Genomic DNA, 21,975 nt, shown 5'->3' on the forward strand with positions numbered 1-21,975 from the left:
TTTTGTGTAGTAGCAGTTTCCTCATCATTTCTACCCTGCTGTCATTAGGGATAAAAAACAGTGGAAAGTGTTAGATAGCTTCCTTCTGGTGGTAATTAAAAAGACATTTAAAAAAAAAACTTTCCACAGATCAGCTCAGTTCTCTAAGGAGTCTGTAGTATCTCATGTCCTGGAAGCCCAAATTTCAAACAGATTTAGAGTTAAGCCAGTGATTTAAATAGGTGAAAGGCCCTGTATCTCATTACTAATCCCAGACATGCAATCCCCTATCACCACCGTGATGTTAGTGAGAAAGGCAACAGGCAATGCCACAGGTTGAACTTCATCATCTAATTGTGCTGTCTGAAGGACTCAGTGCTTTCCACTGCTAGTGAGTCAACACATTTTCTCCAGTGACCACTGTGAATAGCAATTTGCTATGGTTGACCAGGAGTGGAGTAGAGAGAGAAGACATGAAGGAAAAAGAAAGTTTGTTTTTACTCATAAAACTAATTGTCCAAGTGAGAATACAAAAAAAACAGATATATGAGGAACTTGCAAAGCAAATACAAAATGAGTGCAAATCCAGATGTTGGGAAAATCCTATCTAATAAAGAGGGAATATGCTAATTGACCATCACTCCATCACAAAGATGGCTGCATCCACAACTGAGGCCAAGTTCCCATAAGCAGCCTTAATGAGCAATCAGCAGGGACCTGAGGCTATGCCCTCCCTTGCCCCCATGGGGCTTGACAGGGGACCTCAGGCCATCTCCCCCACCTGGCGGGGCTTGATGGGGGACCTCAAGGTGCACTTCTTGTCCTGGTGCTGGGCTAGGGGACCTCAGGATGCTCCCCCCACCCCAGTGCCAGGCCAGGGGACCTCAGGCCGTGCCCTCCCCCCCAACAAGTGGGGCTTGACAGGGGACTTCAGGCTATGCCCCCTACCCAGGCACCAGGTCGGGGGACCTCAGACTGCACCCCCCGCCCAGCAGGGCTTGACAGGGGACCTCAGGCCGTGCCCCCCGCCCCAGCACTGGGCCAGGGGACCTGAGGCTGTGCCCCCCTGCCTGGCTGGGCTTGACAGGGGATCTCAGGCCATGTCCCCCACCTGGTGGGGCTTGACGAAGGACCCCAAGGCATGCCCCCCGCCCCGGTCTGGGCTGGGGGACCTCAGGCCACGCCCCCCCCATCCTGGCACCGGGCCAGGGGACCTGAGGCTACGCCCCCTGCCAGGCAGGGCTTGACAAGGGTGGGACTGGCCTGGTGTGGATCTAGCCCAATTAGGGGGGCGGGCAGCCAGGTCTGGGTCTCATGTGATTTTGAGGTGCATGTGGGTGGGCGGGGACTTGACTCTGGGTCCTGTGGTGTGCCCCAGACTCTGACAGGAGGAAGGTTTTCATCTACATTTTACTAATTTTCTTTCATCTCTGACACTTCTATTATAGAGAAAGGGCAAATAGCAATATTAAATTATTTCCTCTAATTAATCCCCTTTTAATGTGCACGAATTTTGTGCATCGGGTCACTAGTATTACATAAGAGTAGATACACACAAACAAAGAAAGCTGGAGAGGAACTGGAGAATTTCAGCAAGGGCTTCCGTACGAAGAACGTCTGAAGCCAGGCTTGAGGCAGTGAGGGCCGTGGGCCTGGAACAGCTGGGATGCTTGTGAGTGCAGAGGAATAAAGTATGAAAGCACAAAAGTGCAAAAAAATGAAGCCAAGCGCAGAGTGGGCAAATTTGTTTAGTTGGAAGAAAGACTCCATACCTGAGGAAAATAGTCAATTCTAAGAATAAAGCAGAGCTTAGATTATGTTAGTGTTCATTTATTAATGCATGCATGCATTCATTCATTCATTCAATATGCATTTAGAGACCATAAATCATGAGCTGGTGCTTCTCTAGGCACTGGTGATACAGACTAATTCTCTCCTCTTATTGGATTGCATTCTAGGGGGAACAGAAAGACAATGAACGAGTAAACAATAACAAGTAAAATAAAATATCACTTGAATCTATTTGTTGAATAGAATCCCTAGGGCTCATGTTAGCCTTTTGAGTAGACTGAGATATCATGGTGTGAGAAAATATGCTCAGTAGATTGCACACTATCACTGTTTTCTCCTCTCTGTTTCCAGCTGAGAGTAAGGCCACTGGTACAGAACAATGAACAATAAAATCATAATGAGGTGATTTACTTGTGTGCAGTCTGTGCACAGGTCAGGGTCCTTGGCTGTCAGCATGAACAGAACTGTCCTTAATGTCTGAGCTTATCTAACCTTGAGCCATGAGAAGAGGTAAACAATTCTTATCTTTGGAAATTGCGCACAGAATACTATTTTGAGTTGTTTGGTTTTTTGTTTTGTTTTGTTTCGTTTTCACCTTGAAAAAACATACTACAATGTAAATACATTCTGTCTTGAAAAGCATCACTAGTCAAAAATAATTTCATATTGATCAATCAGCCTAGCTGTAGGACTATTTGGATTTCTACACTTACTACATTTCTAAGATAAAACAATAGATCCAATAGTAATGAGAGACACTCACACTTCTAATTTGATATTTGGAAGAAATAAGGCCATGATAAATAAGCTATATTTTTATATATTATCTTCAGAGGAGAGGGACCAGTCAAGAGCAGTGGCTTCTAATGGATAACTGTGCAGGGGAAGGAATTTCTAATCCACAGAGGGCTGGTCTCTGGTCTGGGGATGGAGTTAAGATGGTTCTTATCTCAATGCTTCAAATTTCCTGAAGGCAAGACGAGGGCACTGCATTTGTGATGTTCTGTTCTCTCTACTTTAATCAACAAATAGTCATTGAGAATCTTTCCTGTGCCCAGCACATTCTACAACAGTAGGGGAAGCTGAGATGAGTGAGAGAACACCCTTCACCTCAAAAAGCGTAGAGCCCATTAGAAGAAGTTGAACACAAATACAAAAACAACTGCAACTCAAGGCAGCCAACTCAAACCACTGCTGGTGTGAGCAAAGGAATTAATCAACAAATAAGCAAGTACAGCAGACACGACATAATGAGTAAAGAATGGGAAGGGTTCACTGTTCTCTATTCCTGCTACTGTCTTCTCAGAGTTTTAAACTTCTAATGTGCTGTGTCTTGAGGAAACGGATAGGCCAAAATTCTGTTAAGTCTGAAATGTGGAAAAAGTGAATTCTTATAAGCCCAACGGTAGTCATTACTGAGAAGAAAGTCAAAATTAGAAAACTCAGATGCCCAAAGGACAAGTAATTCAAGGTTCAAAAATTAGAACGGGCTTCATATATAATATGGATTAAAATGTTAACAAATGCATTTGTATTTGTTAAATGGAGAAAGGTAAACGCATTTTAGTTTTTCACTTTGCATCTTTCATGTTAACTTTATATGGTGTTCTGTGCCATTTGCTGATAATAAGAAATTGTTTTTTTTTTCAAAATTGTATTTAGTCATGGATAGTAATGATGACCCTGATGAAGACAATCTTACAAGTTATGATATTCAGCTCAGTATTCAAGAATCCATTGAAGCCAGCAAGAGTGAATTTTATCCTGAAAGGTAACAATTGACTTGACTGACCTCAACAAAATTCCAGATGACAATCACGAGGTTGTAAGATGAAATAAATGCTGTTTCCTGACTCTTCTTCCAGGAAAATGCTCACCCTTCTTTTCTGGCAGAGATTCGAACAGCTTTACAAGGGCCACTGTGATAGGTTCAGCAGTCTGACCTTCCACAAATCCCCACTCAGGCAGAAGATGGAAATAACTTGGAGGGGAAATTTCTAGTTGAATTCAGTTGTGCATGATTGACTATTTTCTAAATTAATTGCATGAAAAGGACAATAAATTTAAACAAATTTATAAGTACAGTTTATACAACTAATGTATAGATAGGTATACAAAAGTCTGTTCTGTATATTCTAGAGCCCATTCTGCTACTGACTCAGGCAACCTTTACTAGTATAAGTAATGTATTCTATATTTGCATCTTTAAAATATGAAGAGTAATGCTAGCCCATATGTTCAATGAATGGGGAAAGGGTTGAGGGCTTCTATAATATCTGGAGAAGTAATATATAAACCAAAGCCTATTTCATTATCTACTTTTCAAATAACAGAAGTTAACAAATTATACACAAAATTGGTGATTTATGTTAGCAGTGGTTATAGAGTCTAAAACTGCAAATATAGATTTCTGTCTTGAACAACACACATTATTCTTCTGACTAAACTAAACTTTAGTTTACCTTTACATTCTATTATAATATTCTGAAACTTAGTAGTGCTTTGGGATAGATTCAGTGCTATAAATTATTGTTTCTGAGCTTTCAAAAAAATGGACATATTACATTTAAATTTTTGGCCTCTTTAATTTTTCTCCATATCTTCAACAGGTTTTAGAACTTTAGAGTTCTGGGGAAAGCATTCACAGCCCTAGGATGGCAGCAAATGTTTCTGCTTGATAATGTTAACTCAATTTGTTATGAAATGCTTTTTTCCTTTGAATAAATTCACCACAGAGACTTGCCATGAGGCTTGACATCATGACCTACTGGGCTGGTAACTGGGCGTTTGCTCTGTAAATGCTCAGCCTATTTTCACTTGTGGATGAGTTGATTGAGACTAACATGCAGGGTGGATCATAAGCCCCCAAATGAGCCATCATTAATTAGCAATTATTACGTTTAAAGCAGCAAACATTTATTGAGCATAGAATTTTTTAAATGGAAAGAAGTCTTAGGGACCTTTCTATTTACTTCCAGCACTTTACAGATGAAGAACCACCACTCAAAAAAGGCTAATTGGCCTCCCCAGAGTCACAAAGCACAAAACCCGAGCCCAGTTCTTCTGACTCTGCCTCCAGTTGTTTACTCCTTCGTTGCTCGGCACTCATTTGCGAGACGGTGTTATAAGCTTATATTTTATCATCTCCACTAATGTTCCTTCATCTAGTGTATCATAAATATACTTTATTTCTGACTCTTAGTCATTGCATTTTTAAGTGGATGAAATCAGTTGTGTGCATTTCCTTAAACTCTTGATTATTAAAATTATCTTCAGAACTCAATATAGATTAAAATGTTGTTTCCTCAGAGTATTTCACTTTTATAATTATGGCTTATGTTTCTTTCTCTGGAAGATTTGTGCCACTAAGTGATCAAAACAGAAAACTTGTAGAGGCCATAAAACACGGTAAGTGAGTGCATTGCTACACTGGGATGAATTCGAGATTCCATCTTGCCGGGACAGATTTATCAGCCGATGTGTTTACTTTAGGCCACATTCTTGAGCTCCAGGAGTATGTGAAATATAAATATGCATTAGATGAAGCGGATGAAAAAGGATGGTTCCCCCTGCATGAAGCTGTTCTTCAGCCCATTCAACAAATACTTGAAATTGTCCTGGATGGTAAGAAAACATAAAGCCTCTTTGACCCAACTGCAGCAAGAATGTAGAAGTTGGGAGTGATGTCAATGAATGTAACAAGCAAAAAGAAGCAGCAGAATAAAATATTATTTGAAAATGAGAAAAGGCAATAGCCATGTTTTAAATGTAGGGTACAATTCGCACATTTTGTGAGTCTCTGGGTTCACCTTTGCATCCTTCTAAGAATGTGACACAGATTGGCTGGAAAATGTGGTTATCACCTAAAAGTGATAGAAGTTTGTATATATCATGAATTAATTGATTTGAATATAAATCTTTTTTTTAACCCTTGCCCAAGGATGATGTTTATTGATTTTATTATTTTATTTTTAAAATATTTGTATTGATTTCAGAGAAGAAGGGAAAGGAAAAGATAGAAACATCAGTGATGACAGAAAATCATTGATCAGCTGCCTCCTGCACACCCCCTACTGGGGATCAAGCATACAACCCAGGCATATGACCTCTTGGTTCATAGGTTGATTCTTAACCACTGATCCACACAGGCCAGACTGTTTATTGCTTGGAGAGAGAGAGGAAGTGTTGGAGGGAGGGAGAGAGGGACGGAGGGAGGGAAAAAGAGAGAGGGAGGGAGACAGAGAGAGAGAGGGAGAGAGAGAGAGAGAGAAAGAGAAGAGGTGAGAGAGAAACATCAATTGGTTACCTCCCATATATGCCCCAACTGGAGATTGAACCCCCTAACCTAGGTATGTGTCCTGAAAGAGAATTGAACCTGCTACCTTTTTGGTCTATGAGATTATGCTCCAACCAACTGAGCCACCTGGCCAGGGCTGAATATAAATCTCTTTGCTTTTGGAAGTCAGTTTTTAATTTTTCATCTTGAACGATTTCTTCATAATATAAACATTAATAAATAGTATGGTAAATTGACCTTGCTCAAATATTAATAATAATGTTCATGTTCTAATATAGTATTTTTCATACCTCAATATCTCATAAAACACTTTGAGAGTGCTCCATCTTTCAACCTTCAATGTTGCTCCCTAGTTCTATGTTGTAGAAGGTAATGATGTTTCATGATTAACTCTCCAGCCAGCTAGCCAGCTAAAGAAAATCGATAGCTAGACATATAGACAGATATAGAAGATGATGTTAAGCATAGTGTAGCTAACATATTCTCACAGGATACATTCATTCAAATATATTCTCAGTCCCACATTCACAGGCTTCATTTGACAAAAACCAATTTCAGATGCAATTTAAATAACAATGCTAAGGATTGGGAAGTTGATTTATAATTTATCAGGATGAAAATTTACAACCCATTTTTAAAAAAAAGAACACCTTGAAACATACATGTTGGTTTTTTAGCTGTCAGTTTGATTAGAACATCCATGATCATCTACTTATACTATCATTTGAGAAACTTTACTCACATCTCCTTTTAGTCTTCGCTGCTTCATCAATCGACTTTGTTCAATCTAATATGTATATTGTATTATTCTGATCTATGTGATATCTTTAAATAAAGATTTTTAACTTTATGCAATGCTTTCACATCTCAGCATCCTATAAGACGCTCTGGGAGTTCAAGACCTCTGAGGGAGAAACACCATTGACTTTGGCAGTCAAAGCTGGTCTGGTGGAAAATGTAAGAACTTTACTAGAAAAGGGAGTATGGCCAAACACCAAAAACGACAAAGGAGAGACACCTCTTCTCATTGGTAAATGACTTTTTTCCTATAACTTTTTGTTTGCAATAAATAATAAATAGTTAATATGTATTTATTGGAAACCACTATGTATTGGCTAAAATTATGTGACCTCATCTCCTTTCTTTGCCTGGGTTCTCCCCTATCTTCCATCTTACCTGTCCTAAGATTTTGTTTCTCTATCCCACAAAGAGGTCAAATGTGAAAGATCCTTCAGCACCAACTAACCAAGAGCAATCCAAACTAGTTTTATGAAACAAGAAGTACCAGTTCTAAAAGAACATTGTCTAGGTGGGGGCCAGCTGTGAGGAGGGTTGCATGTTTGGTCTATAGTCAGAGGCAAGAGGCAGAAGGGGACTCCAACGAGAGACTCCAGGTCCACATTAGCAATGAAGCCAAACTGGAAGGAAGAGGAGCCAGCAGATTAGGAGTACTCAGATGCAGCCCTGGGCACCTACAAGGAGTTAACCACCCTGACACAGCAAAGGAATAAAGAAAAACCTAAAGGTGTCATTTATCAGCATATTCTCAGTCTTGTGTATCCTGCTATTTGTAGACCAGTAGGAATTGGCAGGTCTGTTTGCAGAGGCAGAGAGAGAGGGGATATTAACTACAAATGACCAGGGATAACATCACCTTTCTCTTAGGGACTGGGGTTGTAGAGTAAGAATTTGGGCTTTGGTATCAGATCTGTGGACTTACTTTCTCCTAGTTTTATTGAGATATAATTGACATAAAACACTGTATCAGTTTAAAATATATATCACATGATTTTTATATATTACAAAATGATTACTACAATAAGTTTAGTTAACTTACATCAGTTCACATAGATATAATTTTTTTCTAATGATGAGAGCTTTTAAGATCTACTTTCTTAGCAACTTTCAAATACACAGTAAAGTATTGTTATATGGACTTATATCTTAGCTCTGAGATTGCAATTATGGGCCTCAGTTTCCTCATGTGTAAAATGAAAATATACCATCTGCCATGCAGACTTGTTGTTATAAAAATTAGAGAAAATATAAATATATTAAACCACTGCCACAGGATAGATGCTCAGGAAAGGAGAGCCATTATGAAATTGTGTGTGTGTGTGTGTGTGTGTGTGTGTGTGTGTGTGGAGGAGGAGGAGACCTAAGATTATTTATCAGCAATCACAGAGAAAGAGAATAAAGCATCATGAGCTCTGGTCATAACTAGCTAACACTACCACCGCTCCTGTTCACAGGGAAATCACTAGAATTTTTAAAAACAACCTAAATATTAACAGAAAACTCAGACAAGTCATAAACATTCATAAAATATTTACATTCAACAACATCAATGCAAACAACATTTATTGAGACGTTACCTTAAGCCAGGTGGTGTGCTGGGCAACATGGATATAAAGAGGCGTGGAATGATCTTCCTCCTCTCAAAGAGTCTAGTAGGACAGGTAGATATGATATAAGTAGAAAATTAATGTTACAAATACTATAATAAAGGTGTATGTTCAAAGTAAACTAGGAAAATAAATAAGTACTGAACCTGTGAAACTTTCACAGATATAGTTGCCCTTAGTTGTGACTTGGGGGAAGTAGAGGGTCATCCACAGACTGCGGAGGGGCAGGGGTTCTGCCTCTGGACATAACGTTAAATAAATAGGGCCACCAGAGCCTGGGGTCACTCTGATCCGATTCCGTCTTGCTTCCTCTTGCCCCATGTCAGAGCTTTCAGCCTTCCGAAATTTAGATCTGATTGGCCAAACTAATATTATAGTTAGGGTACAGGCAAAGCTTATGTAACAAAAAACAAACACAGATACCCAAAGCAAACACAGCAATGACTTAAGAAGAAAGAAGTTCGTTTCTCTCTTAGACAACATTTCAGAGTGTGTGGCCCTGGGTGGCTGCACCACCATCACACAGAACTTTCAGATGCCACCATTTCCCAGCCCGCAGGAAGGAGGAAAGAGGCAGCCTTGGGAAAGCATCTTCCCCTTTAAGAAGATGACCTGGACATCGATAAAGCATTTCCATTCTTATGCCATTAGTTCAGGTTTTGTCACGTAGCCACACTTAGGTACAAGGCAGGCCTGGTTATGTAGAGTCTACCTGGATAGACTGTGACCAGCTAAAACTTGGGGCTTCTGTTGCTAGAACAAAAGGGGAAACACGAGAATAGAGGAACTGATAGCTGTCTCTGTATACGTGTTAAACAGTCTTTATATCACCGTAACATGGTGCTTCTCATAAATAAACCAGAGCTTTTTTCCTGAGCTGGCACTTCCTTATTTCCCTAGTTTACTTTGAACACAGGCACTAATAGAATATTCAGCTATGGGTTGCTGCACCACTATTAATGTAATCTGCATTGTTTTTGTAAAGGCATATACTATGGAGTATCTGCACTGACATCCATGCATTTGTTGCTGTTTCTATAGTCTTTGATTTCTTCTCCTTCCCCCCCCCTCCTCCTCCTTCTCCTCCTCCTCTTCCTCCTTTCTTCTTCTTCTCCTTCTTCTCCTCCTCTTCCTCCTTTCTTCTCCCTCTCCTCCTCCTCTTCCTCCTCCTCCTCCTTCTTCTTCTATCGCACTTTGCAAATATAGAATTAGTCTCTTCTTGCTGTTCCCAACCCATTTATTTCATAAAGATTAAATAAGTCATAATTGTCACTCATTTGTTTTCCTTTTGCTTCATGTAAATTGTTAAATGCTTAATACCCACAATAGAGCATTAAGCATTTCTTTGCATTTCAAAGTTTCATTTGTTGGTTTCTCTACTCTATCAGTATCTGAAGTGTGGGAAAGGAACTTGATCATTGAGTTATCAGTCAAAATAGAGTTAACATTTAGAAATAAGATATATTTAAAACCAAATGGTAATATCAAAGAGAAGACAGAGTCTCATGAAGGAAATATTCTGGAGGTGTTCACTTATGTTCCTATCATCCTGGAGAATAAGAATTTTACTTGGGTTAAATTCTTCAGGACCTTCATTGTGGAAACCACATTGTCCTTTTAGGTTCATGGGAAAATGGATAATTCATGGCACTTTCTCAATTTTCTTCTTGAATCTGTGAGATGCTTTGAAATTTGCTACTCACAGTCTATTAACTCACGAAGGAGAGATAAGAGAAAAAACTGCTGTTCTTTTTCTTTTTCTGTGCAATGTCAATCCCATTATCCTCATACTTATTTATTGATATCCCTAAATGGCCCCCAAAAAGTCACTTTGGGTCTGTCCATCAGCCATCTGGCCTTACTATGTGACTTTGATATATTGCAGTCATGTTACACAGTTACTTGCTGAGTGGTAGATACCTGATTTGTGATGACCTGACACTGAAGGGTTTTGCACTCAAACTCCCTCTCTGCCCTGTCTCCGAAGTTGGTGTCACCTTTCTCTAATTGGATAGCCATGAGATTGTCCTGGCCACTGGGGCCCAAGGTACAGAAGAAGCCAGTTAATTTTGCTTCAGACATTTCCTTTCTCACAAATCAACATATGTTCTCTTCACTCCATCGCCTCTTTCGATCTTCCATTGCCTGTCAAGATATCTCAGAAAAATTTGCTCTATTTGTATGTCATATGAGTCAGAAAAGAATTCACTGCTGACAAGTAAATTATGTGAGCAAAACACATATACCCACAGAGAAAGTGACAGGAATTTAAATAAACAGGAAAAGTGCCAGCAGACGATAAATGTACAAAAGTGCCTTTAAACTATGCAAAATTCTCTAATGGGAATTCTCTAACTCCTGAACTGAAATGGGGTTTTCTTAAAATGTTATTACTGAAGATATATATTTGTGTATTTTTTACTTCATAAATTATTTGTACTTGGTTATGTTACACAAATATAGTGTCTTGTTAATTTTCATGATTCAGCCATTTATTGACTAGGTATGTCTTTGTGGGTTAACTTGGGAGGGGCTCCCCACAATTTGCATTATTATGTTTATGGGAAAGAAAACATATTCTTTCCAAAAAAGTAAATTACAAGCAAAGTTTTATTTTTAAAAGTATTTTAAGTTGAATATGGCCTAGATATGCTGTTGTTTTGGTGAAGAAAGACTAATATCTCTAATCAATATGTTCTCTGAATCAGGCAAAGGGGAAAAAAATGCAATAAGAGCAAGAAGATAAACGAGGACACACCTCTTAGTTGGTTTGACTTATTGATGTTTGCTCTGCAATAACACCAGCTAGGATGAGGTAATACGCTGTAATTAGAGCTGCCAGTGGCAGGTGGGTGATTTCAGAGAAATGCATTTGTCAACAGACTCTAATTTAGACAGTGAGTAGGACAAAACCTGAAATCTCACTGCAGTGATGGCTCGCCTGCCTCCAAAGCTTGCCTTCAGCCTTAGTTTAGGCCTTTTGGAGCCCTCTCCCTTGGCGTGGCCTTGGATCCTTTCTGCATTCTGCCTCCTGGGTGCCCAGGATGTTCTATGTGGGCCCACGTCTCCTCCTGCCTTTCCCAGCAACGGCCCAGACTCTGAGTTCCTCTCCAAACACAAGACAGGATAGCCTTCTTCCCTAACCTGTAAATTCCACAAGTGAGAAACATCTGTCTTTTTCTGTTGTCCACAGTGCCTAACACAGTGCCTTTCATATCGCGGCAGGTGTTGAATGAATGAACGAATGAATCTGTATTTATCTCCAGCTGCAGGGAGCAGCATTCATCCTGCTGTTTCTTAATAAGATTTTATTTATTGATAAGAGAAAATGCATTACATCTTTTAGAAATATTTATATCTAGCCGACCAGTGTGGTTCAGTGATTGAGTGTCAACCTATGAACCAGGTGGTCACAGTTCAATTCCCAGTCAAGGGCACATGCCCGGGTTGCTGGCTTGATCCCCGGTAGGGACATGTAGGAGGAAGCCAGCCGATCAATGATGCTCTCTTATCATTGGTGTTTCTATCTCTCTCTCCCTCTCCCTTCCTCTCTGAAATTAATTAAAATATATTTTTAAAAAGAAATATTTATATCTAAGCTGGGAAAATATATCATTAATCTAAAAGGGGAAACCACTTTAACAGTGTAATTTTAGCTACTAGAGACAAGCAAAGAAGGGGAGAGAGCTGATTTAGTAAACCTCTGCAACTGTAGTTCATTGGCTGTCATATGCTTCATCTATTTAGAACCTACCTAGATTCTAAACATTCCTATTGCTAAACTCCCATTAAGAGCATGGGAAAAGAGATGTTCATTTCATACAGCTGTCATTGAGGGAACTTTCTAGAGGGGGAAAAACTTGATAAACCTTATTTATACATGTGGCTTCAGGATCCTAAAAGTGATGAAATGATATTATTAATAATAATAGTTATCATTTACTGAGCTCCTACTATATGCTAAAAAATTTACATACATTAATTTATACAACCCAACAGCGGATGTTATTTTAATTTTGTTAATGAAGAAATTAAAATTTAGAAAGATTATATACCACATCTTATCTTAGCAATATGCACTGTTTTTCAAGAAACTCTTGAACCTCCTCAGGTCAGAGTCTTAAAGAAACAGCAGTGTCATCTTGCTTGCTTACATTTTGCAATAGAAATCTATGGGGATTATTATTATTATTATTAGAAAGAGTGGAAGAGAGAGGGAGAGACAGAGAAATATTGATGAGAGAGAAACACATCGATTGGTTGCTTCCTGTGCTCACCCCTACCAGGGCCCAGGCCAAGGAGGAGCCTGCAACCTAGGTACACGCGCTTGATGGGAGTCTAACCCAGGACCCTTTGGTCCACATTCCGACACTCTATCCACTGAGCCAAACCGGCTAGGGCCTGCAATAGAAATTTGGATATAAGAAATGAAATGGGGGTGAAAAATACAATATTCTCTTTTGATATTAACATTGGTCACTTTAACACCATCTAATATTCATGTTAATATGCCTACTGTCAATTGTTATTTTAAATATCTCTTCAAGCTGTAAGAAGGGGCTCCTATGACATGGTGTCTGCTCTGCTCAAGCACGACACCAGCCTGGACCAGCCCTGTGTCAAGCGCTGGTCAGCCATGCACGAGGCAGCCAAACAAGGCCGCAAAGACCTCGTAGCTCTGCTGCTGAAGCACGGGGGCAGCGTGCACCTGAGAGACGGCTTCGGAGTCACACCGTTAGGGGTCGCTGCTGAGTACGGCCACTGCGATGTGTTGGAGCACCTAATCCACAAAGGTACGTGGCAAGACATTCCTGGCTTGTCTCCTTTTCTCCATTCCTTGCTGGCTTCTCTTCCTCTTCTGAAAGTCACTGGGCATCCGGCTTTGGTGCCCAGCTCTCCACAGCCTCCCAAGTGGTCCCCTATTCCACAACTCAATTTTCAAAAAATATTTTTTAAAAAATATATTTAAAAAATAAATAAATTTTTATTGATTTCAGAAAGGAAGGGAGAGGGAGAGAGAGATAGAAATATTAACGATGAAAGAGAATCATTGACCAGATGCCTCTTGCACACCCCCTACTGGGGATCAAGCATGCAACCCAGGCATGTGCCCTTGACCCGAATCAAACCTGAGACCCTTCAGTCCACAGGCTGACGCTCTGTCCACTGAACCAAACTGGCAAGTGCTCAACTAAACCGTATGCACAGTTACCTGCAAATCTTCATGCCCAGATCAGCTTGCTGTCTCTAAAAAGAGCCCTGTTTTCACATAGATTGGTCCCAGGGTCTCACACTCATCTTCTAAACAGAATTCCTCTTTGTTCACACTTCTGATTTAGCTAGAGGCCCGGTGCATGAAATTCGTGAATGGGAAGGGGGTCCCCTCAGCTCGGCCTTCACTCTCTCCAATCTGGGACCCCTCAGGACCTCTGGCTCCTAACTGCTCACCTGCCTGCCAGCCTGATCCCCCTAACTGCTCTCCCCTGCCTGCCTGATCGCCTCTAACCTCCTCTGCCTTGGTCCTGCTAACATGGCTTTGTTGGGAAGGATGTCTGGAAGGACATCTGGAAGGTTGTCTGGAAGATGTTCAGTCTAATTAGCATATTACCCTTTTATTAGTATAGATGCCACTTTGTCCTAAAAATGCAGGTTGTTCACAGGTTTTCCTATTGTGGAAGGGGAGCCCGCAGTAGCATCCTGGGTTCTGACCAGGGCTTATGCATTTGTGCTTTATCTCAGCAGATGTGATTCCTAATAGAAGACTCTTGGATGTACCTTGAACATTTCTATCGAATTTGCCAAATCATCCTCCAAAAATATTGAACTACTTTAAACTCCCACCAGCAACCATGCGTGTGCCCTCTGTCCCACTTTGGTGCCAATATCATTGATTTCTCCCTAGAAGCTTCCCTCCCGTCAGCCAGGACTGCTTGGTACTTGAGCCAATCTCATTGTTCAGCTGGGGACTTGATTTCCCGAGATAGAATTATGGAGGAGGAAAAATAGTTTTCCTCTACCTTACTGAGTTCTTAGTGGAGGCCCTTGTAATGAAAGACAGATCACCAAGAAAAAAACAAAAGTTCATTAACATGTGTACCTCGTGTATATGTGGGAGATCCCAGGGAAAAATGAGTAACTCCCCAAGGTGGCTTAGAATGCAGACTTAAATACCATCTTCCTAGGGAAAGGGACGGGAGATGTAGGCCTCTTAGAGGAGAGTAAATGATTTTTAGGAAAGATTAATGGGGTGGGGGGAGATAGTTTGTAAACAAAGTTTGGGTGTGATGTCAACTTCTACTCTCCTGTCCTATGACTGGAGTCAGTCTTCTCTGCCTGATGACACTTCTCCCATCAAAGGGACCTATGACATTTAAGCTCCTTTTGGGGGGTTCGATTTTAGGCAGATCAGGAGACTTCAGTGAAAGCCTCTGCATGCATTTGCTGTTTTTCCAGCATCTGCAGCTCAAGATCATCAACATAACAACATAACAACATGTTGGGGTGGCATGTTCTCTGACCTTCAGAATAAACCCAACAAAAGCTTGTTTCCCCTCTTAGATGATTTGCCACAGTAGCATTATTCCCTGGAGACAGTATTCTGACCAGACCTTCCTGGGAGTGGTCATAACATACCCTGTGCTTGTAGAAAGGTGTGGGCCGCATCACTAAATAGTCCAGGGGCAGTTTTCTCATCCTGTGGAAAGGGAGATGAAGTTATGATAGTTTATCTCCCTTTCCACAGGTTTCTGGCGGGTTTGTGTTTCCACTGCCCCAGCACCACAGTGGCGGGCCTTGGGGCTGCTGGGTGCCGGCCACCTGGCCGCTATGGGCGTGGCCATCTTTGTTGGGTAATTTGCATACTCATTCCTATTGGCTGGTAGTGTAGCGGAGTGATGGTCTTTGCATCTTTCTCTGTTATTAGTGTAGATGATTTCTGTCACCCGAGACAAAGTAGATTTATCTCTACTTCTTCCATCATCTTCTTTTCCAAATCCAGTCGGGTGCCAAATGCTGCCATGTCCCACTCACCTGTTCCTGGCAGTCCCTCTGGTTTGCCTCCCGGTCAGGCCCCTCACATCTTCTCTAGACCACTGCAGTCATTTAATTGTTCTTCAGGTTTCCAACCTCCCCATCAGAGAATATTTACTGCATACGGAACTCAGCTCCTCTGCCTAAAGGACAGCTGCAATAGTGTAAATCAGTAAAAAGTCCTCAGTGGCTCCCTGCTGCCCACTGCGTCATACACAGGCCCCCTCTGCATCATCGCAAATTGTTTTACCAGGTGTATTCCTCACTACTTCCAACGTGTATCCTGCACTCCAGCCAAATTAGATGCTGTTCCCCAGCATGCCTCACATCCCGCTGTCTGGGTCAGAGTCAGATGTTTGCCTTCATCTGGAATTCTGTCCAAAATAATTCAAAATCACCTTCTTGAGATACCTCCTCCCTGAAGCCTTCCCTAATTTTGCCCAAAAGATTGTGATGTTGCCCCTCCTTTGAAACCTCCAAGTGCTTTATTAAGAATTAAGAAACCAGTCTGACCAGCGTGGCTCAGTGGTTGAGGGTGGGCCTATGAACCAGGAGGTCACGGTTTGATTCCTGGTCAGGGCACATGCCCGGGTTGTGGGCTCAATTCCCAGTGTGGGGGTTACAGGAGGCAGCCAATCAATGATTCTCTCTTATCATTGATGTTCTATCTCTCTTTCCCTCTCTCTTCCTCTCTGAAATCAATAAATATATATTTTTTAAAAGAATTAAGAAACCAAATTCTGAAACTGGTTTCTGCTACCTACTCATTGCCCCTAGCTTAGTTACTTAAACATCTGGTTCTGACTTTCCTCATCTTTAAATAAAGGCCCAAGACCACAGGATCCCCAAGGATCATCTATGGGGAAAAGACTAACATATTTGAGGACCTCAAAGTGCAGCCTCATTTAATTGTTAAATAAGTCTTGTGACATAAGCTGTGCACCCTAGTTTAGATGAGGATATGTGGTTCATGCAAGTAAATAGCTTGTCCCCGACTACCACAGTCAGCCTCAGAGCCGTACTTCAAACACAGACCTTTTCCCCTACATGGAACCTGCTAGTCCTGATGTCAGGTGAATGTTACACTTTGTGTTCTTTGATGATTTTTTGTTTCATTTCTCCTCTGAGTTTCTTTTTCTTTTTTTAAAATATATATTTTATTGATGTTCTTACAGAGAGGAAGGAGAGGGATAGAGAGTTAGAAACATCAATGAGAGAGAAACATCAATCAGCTGCCTCCTGCACACCTCCTACTGGGGATGTGCCCGCAACCAAGGTACATGCCCTTGACCGGAATCGAACCCGGGACCCTTCAGTCCGCAGGCCGACGCTCTGTCCACTGAGCCAAACCAGCTAGGGCTCCCCTCTGAGTTTTTTAAAATAGATTTGCTACCCAGTGTTTTCACATATAGCACAACTGGTAAACATTTGTTGAAATAGAGTGTTAACTGTTGTCTTTTCCCAGGAGCATTTGTCTGTTATAGAGATTGACTTATTTCTCAGATGTTCTAGCGATGCAAAGGTTTGCTAATAAAAGGAAACATGCTGCATAATTGTTCATTAAAAATACTGAGAATGTAGATGTTCTTAACTCTATACTTTCAGTTTTAAGTCCTAACTAGAAAGGAAAACAATCGTCTAATTGGAAGGAGCCCATCTTTCCACTCCATCCAGTTATCACTGTGCCATGTGTTCATACTGCCAGGGGGCGACGTGTTTGCTTTGGCGGACGATGGGGCGTCAGTGATGTTTGAGGCAGCAGGAGGGGGCAATCCTGACTGCATCTCTCTCCTGCTGGAGTATGGAGGAAGCGGAAATGTACCTAACAGAGCAGGGCATCTTCCTATACACCGAGCTGCCTACGAGGGACATTACCTGTGAGTGATCAATCATAGGATGGTCATTTTAAGTTAAAAAATAGAAAATTGCATGTATAATATAATCATAATTCTCTCTAAGTAATAACCCCCCAAATCCAAAAAGAAATAGGCAAAATGTTCAAAATTTTTTTGTTCTTCTGAACATGTTGACTTTTACCCTTTTTATATTTTTATGTTTTAACAATTTAAAAATTTTTCAATTACAGTTGATATACAACATTCTATTAGTTTGAGATGTACATCAGAGTGTTTAGACATCTATCTACCTTATGAAGTGCTCACCCCACCAAGTCTAGTAACTATCTGACATTACAAATAGTTATTACAATATTATTGATTATATTCCCTGTGCTGTACTTTACAACCCATGACTATTTTTATAACTGCCCATTTGTACTTTTTAATCCCTTTACCTTTTCACCCATCTCCAAAGAGGCCCACACAATACACATCATAATATATTTTTGTACTTTATAAATTTTCCACATTGAATGTATACTACTTTTATAATGAAGAGTTTCTCTTTTAGAGGGAAGTTACACATGAGAATTCTTCACAAGCCATCCAAATATGCCCTCCTGTTTTTTTTAACTGTGTTTTTAAAAGGCTATAGAGTTTCTAAAAATTTTTGCCCTTTGAAAAGAATTAAAATTTGTGAAAATACTATCAGTATCACTCTAATTATTTAGTAACATGAATGGATATTATAGTATAATGTCAAATATATTATTGAGTAGAAAAGTCTCATTCTAAGTATAGAGTTCTTATTCCAAAAAAAAAAAAAAAAAATGGCCGGATAGATTTTTAAATCACAAAAGTGCCACAATTGGCATATCAATAGAAGTCTGTAATCATTATATTAAACTACCTGCAATGAGAGGTTGGTTTTAGGCAATGAAATATATTTTATAAGTTCCAAAACTTTGAAATACTTAGGCTTTATCACCTTCAGTGGCCACATCAGCTAAGTGGCCAATGACATAATTAACGCTAAGTGACACGTTGCTAAAGTTTACCTGGATTTGTTCCCAGTGTTCATAAATTCACACATGGTAGCTCTGAGTTAGGCACAAGAGATCAAGTTATCCTTGCTGGTGGCTCTCATACATGTTTAGTTGGTCAGTCAAGTGTGGAATTTATAGCTATCACAAGTTCTTAGAAACATAAGCAGTGGTTAGTTATCGCAATTGGACTATTATAAGGTTGATGAAATAAGAAAGAAGCTTCTTATGGCTGATAATTCCATTTTGAGTTATATTGAAGTAGACAGGATGTTCATGGCCAATGGTAAAGCATGGGTAGCTCAGAAAACAGTGAAAGAGGAGTAATGAATGAGAATTCAAGAGGCCTACAATCTAACCCTTGCTCCACATCTGTGTGACCTTGGACAAGTCGTTCCACTTCTCCAGACTTCACATTACTCTTCTGTTAAATGAAGGAGTTGCACTGAGTGATGTTCAAGGCCACTTCCAGTTTTAATTTCCCGTGACTCCATGATTCTAATGGTCAAGATTATGAAGCATTTCTCTATGGCATCAGATGGGCTTACCTTTCTCTTATAGCACTGATTGCTTGTAAATTGGATGTTGTTCAGAGAATTGGAAGATGGGGAGGGTTCCTGAGGAGCCAAAATTCTAGGGCCAAACATATGATCCATCGTGATCCCCAGGAACATTTCGAACAGGAAGTTAAATAAAAACTAAACTACATTACACTAAACCAAATAGTAGTAAGTCAATGGACAACCATTATATGTCTTTGTATAAGGTTATCTAGCAAACATAAAGAAAACTGAAACAAACTGCACTCATTTGTCTAATGAGGAAGCTGGTTTAATTAATTTCTCGATTGCCTTCAAGCCATGTGGATATTTGATTTATTTTTATTTTCAGTGCACTGAAATATCTTATCCCAGTAACATCCAAAAATGCAATCCGGAAAAGTGGGCTAACACCAATTCACTCAGCAGCAGATGGGCAAAATGTCCAGTGCCTAGAACTACTCATTGAAAATGGTTTTGATGTCAATACTCTGCTTGCTGACCACATTTCTGAGAGCTATGACGATGGGAGGAAGACTGCGCTGTACTTTGCAGTTTCTAATAACGATATCCACTGCACAGAAGTTCTTCTGAATGCAGGTGCAGATCCAAACTTAGACCCCCTCAACTGTCTGCTTGTGGCAGTGAGGGCCAATAATCATGAAATCGTCCGGCTGCTTCTCTCCCATGGAGCCAATGTCAATTGCTATTTTATGCATGTGAATGACACGCGTTTCCCCAGCGCCATTCAGTATGCCCTAAACGATGAGGCCATGCTGAGGCTCTTGCTGAATAACGGCTATCAAGTGGAGTTGTGCTTCCAGTGCATGCACGGAGACATCTTTGGGAACTCATTCGTGTGGTCAGAGATAGAGGAAGAGGTGCTGCCGGGGTGGACATCTTGTATAATAAAGGATAACCCGGTGAGTTACAGCCTTTTGTTCTGCATCTTTTCATTTCATTTTTTAAAAATAGATTTTTATTGACTTCAGAAAGGAAGGGTGAGGGAGAGAGAGAAACATCAATGATGAGAGAGAATCATTGATTGGCTGTCTCCTGCACATCTCACACTGGGGATCGAGCCCTGACCGGGAATTGAACTGTGACCTCCTGGTTCATAGGTCAATGCTCAACCACTGGGCCACGCCAGCTGGGCTCATTTCCTGTTACATCTCCCAATGAGCCTACCTCTGGCTCATGGGAGATGTAACAAGAAAAGAAAAATCAACTCTAACTTTGATATTTTTCTCACACTTGAACTTTTGTTAGCAATAATATGGGGATATAAGAGTAAAAGCTGGCAACGAAGAAGGTGTTTATTTTTCTTGAATTGGAAACTGAATGTAGAAGAATGTGAAAATGTATTCAGTTAACAACTTATGCTTATTCAGTGGGATACTGGGGCTAAAAGCATGGAAAGAAGAATCCTGGAAAGAAGCATGATTTTTTCCATGTTATGCTGGCTACATCACATCAGAGCCTTGCATATAACTCCAGGACCCGTTGTTTCACAGAAACAAGCAAACCACTTATTTTTCTTTTTCGTTCACTACAAGGAGGTACCTTTTATTTCCTGTAAAAAGACAAAGATAGTAATTTTCATAAAATTGAGTGCTTATGTATATGGTATAGTAAAAGTACTACTAAATTAAATTTTATCAATTCTCCCAGTTCTGTGAGTTTATTACAGTTCCTTGGATGAAACACTTGGTAGGCAGCGTTATTCGTGTATTAATAGATTACATGGATTACATCCCTCTGTGTGATAAACTGAAGTCTGCACTGGAAGTACAGAGAGAATGGCCAGAAATCCGTCAAATACTAGGTAAAAACAAGTTTGCCTACAAATTTTTTTATGAAAAGTGTCTATAGGGGAAATTTCTCAATGTTATCTTTGGTACTTTTTTTCAGTGCTATTTTATTTTCACTGTTTTTGAAAGTCACCCTTACTATTTCTTCTGATTTAAGATGCTAATGTTGTTTTGCTTTTCTTAATACTTTCTAACTCTTTGATTGTATAATAGGTAATATTATAACTATATTAACATTCTAAATAGAACTCATTTTTTAAAGTTAACTTTTAGAATATTATAAAGTATGTAGACTGTAATCTCCGTATGGGCAGGAATCTGTTTTATTTTTGTATTCTCAAGGCTTAGCATAATTCCTAGTAAGTGTTAAATAGTCAATAAATAATGAGTAAATGAATGAATGGTATGTATTAGAATTATCCTTTTTGATATGCTATCTCTCTGGTCTTTATTGACAAATTCCTACCATCAAATGTTTTTATTGTAGACAGGCTACTTTGTGTTTTCAAGGTTAAAGTTTAGTTATAATTATGAATCATATTACAAATGTTTCAATAAAATGGCGTTTAAAATTACTTCAAATACATATAGAAACTAGAAAAAAATAATAGATTGGAGAGGTTTTCTCTTTCAAAATACGAGTTTGGAAAAATGAACTCCCAAACCTACTTGGACATCAATTGCATGGAGCCTAAAGAAGCATCATAGAACTTTACGTCACATGCATATACTCTGGCACTCTTAATAAACCCAAATCACCCATGAATAGATTAACAAAACCTCAACAACTAATTCTTTAGGACCAGGCAAATTTTAGGTAGATTATATTTCTCAATCAATAAGATAAAACTTAAATGTTGAGCTGATTTACATATCAAATTTGTTAGATATAAAGTTCTATAAAAAGAAATATGAGTGGTAAAGTAGTTTTCATTTAAACATTTAGTTTCAATCAGAGTCTCACACATTAAATTAATTCACCTGAGTTTTTTGTGGGAAGGATGGAGACTTTGGCTAGAAAGTTGGGAAGGTAATGGGGGGATGAGGACAAATATGTAATACCTCAATCAATAAAAAAATTAAAATGAAAAAAATGCAGATTTTGAGGTAAGCTTGGATTTTCTCAAATGACTTCCCCCTGAATGAGTTCTACAATAGATGAGACGTTGTGGGAACTAAAATTGGAATCTTAGAGAATCTGATAAGTAATGCAGTATCGTGAGCCTAGAAATTGACCTCTGGG

General features: G+C 39.8%; 1 protein-coding gene across 9 annotated transcripts in view; it reads left to right on the forward strand.

The window, feature by feature from the left end:
• ASB15 (ankyrin repeat and SOCS box containing 15) overlaps positions 1-21,975 on the forward strand; it is a 37,961-nt gene that overhangs the window by 11,050 nt on the left and 4,936 nt on the right. For 4 of the 9 annotated variants that reach the window (XR_013960401.1, XR_013960403.1, XM_080664524.1 and 1 more), the window contains 8 exons: positions 3,433-3,541; positions 5,126-5,178; positions 5,263-5,394; positions 6,939-7,097; positions 13,020-13,265; positions 17,207-17,378; positions 19,274-19,844; positions 20,593-20,746. Coding sequence is in view for 5 of the 9 variants with exons in the window: in XM_080664524.1 (XP_080520650.1) it covers positions 3,435-3,541; positions 5,126-5,178; positions 5,263-5,394; positions 6,939-7,097; positions 13,020-13,265; positions 17,207-17,378; positions 19,274-19,844; positions 20,593-20,746 (1,594 nt within the window). In the remaining 4 variants the exon portion in view is untranslated. The remainder of the gene's footprint in view (positions 1-3,432; positions 3,542-5,125; positions 5,179-5,262; positions 5,395-6,938; positions 7,098-13,019; positions 13,266-17,206; positions 17,379-19,273; positions 19,845-20,592; positions 20,747-21,975) is intronic. The other 5 variants (XM_080664527.1, XM_080664526.1, XM_080664528.1 and 2 more) reach the window with 2 other exon arrangements.

This window comes from Plecotus auritus (assembly GCF_963455305.1).
Source record: "Plecotus auritus genome assembly, chromosome: 4".
Lineage (NCBI taxonomy): Eukaryota > Metazoa > Chordata > Mammalia > Chiroptera > Vespertilionidae > Plecotus > Plecotus auritus.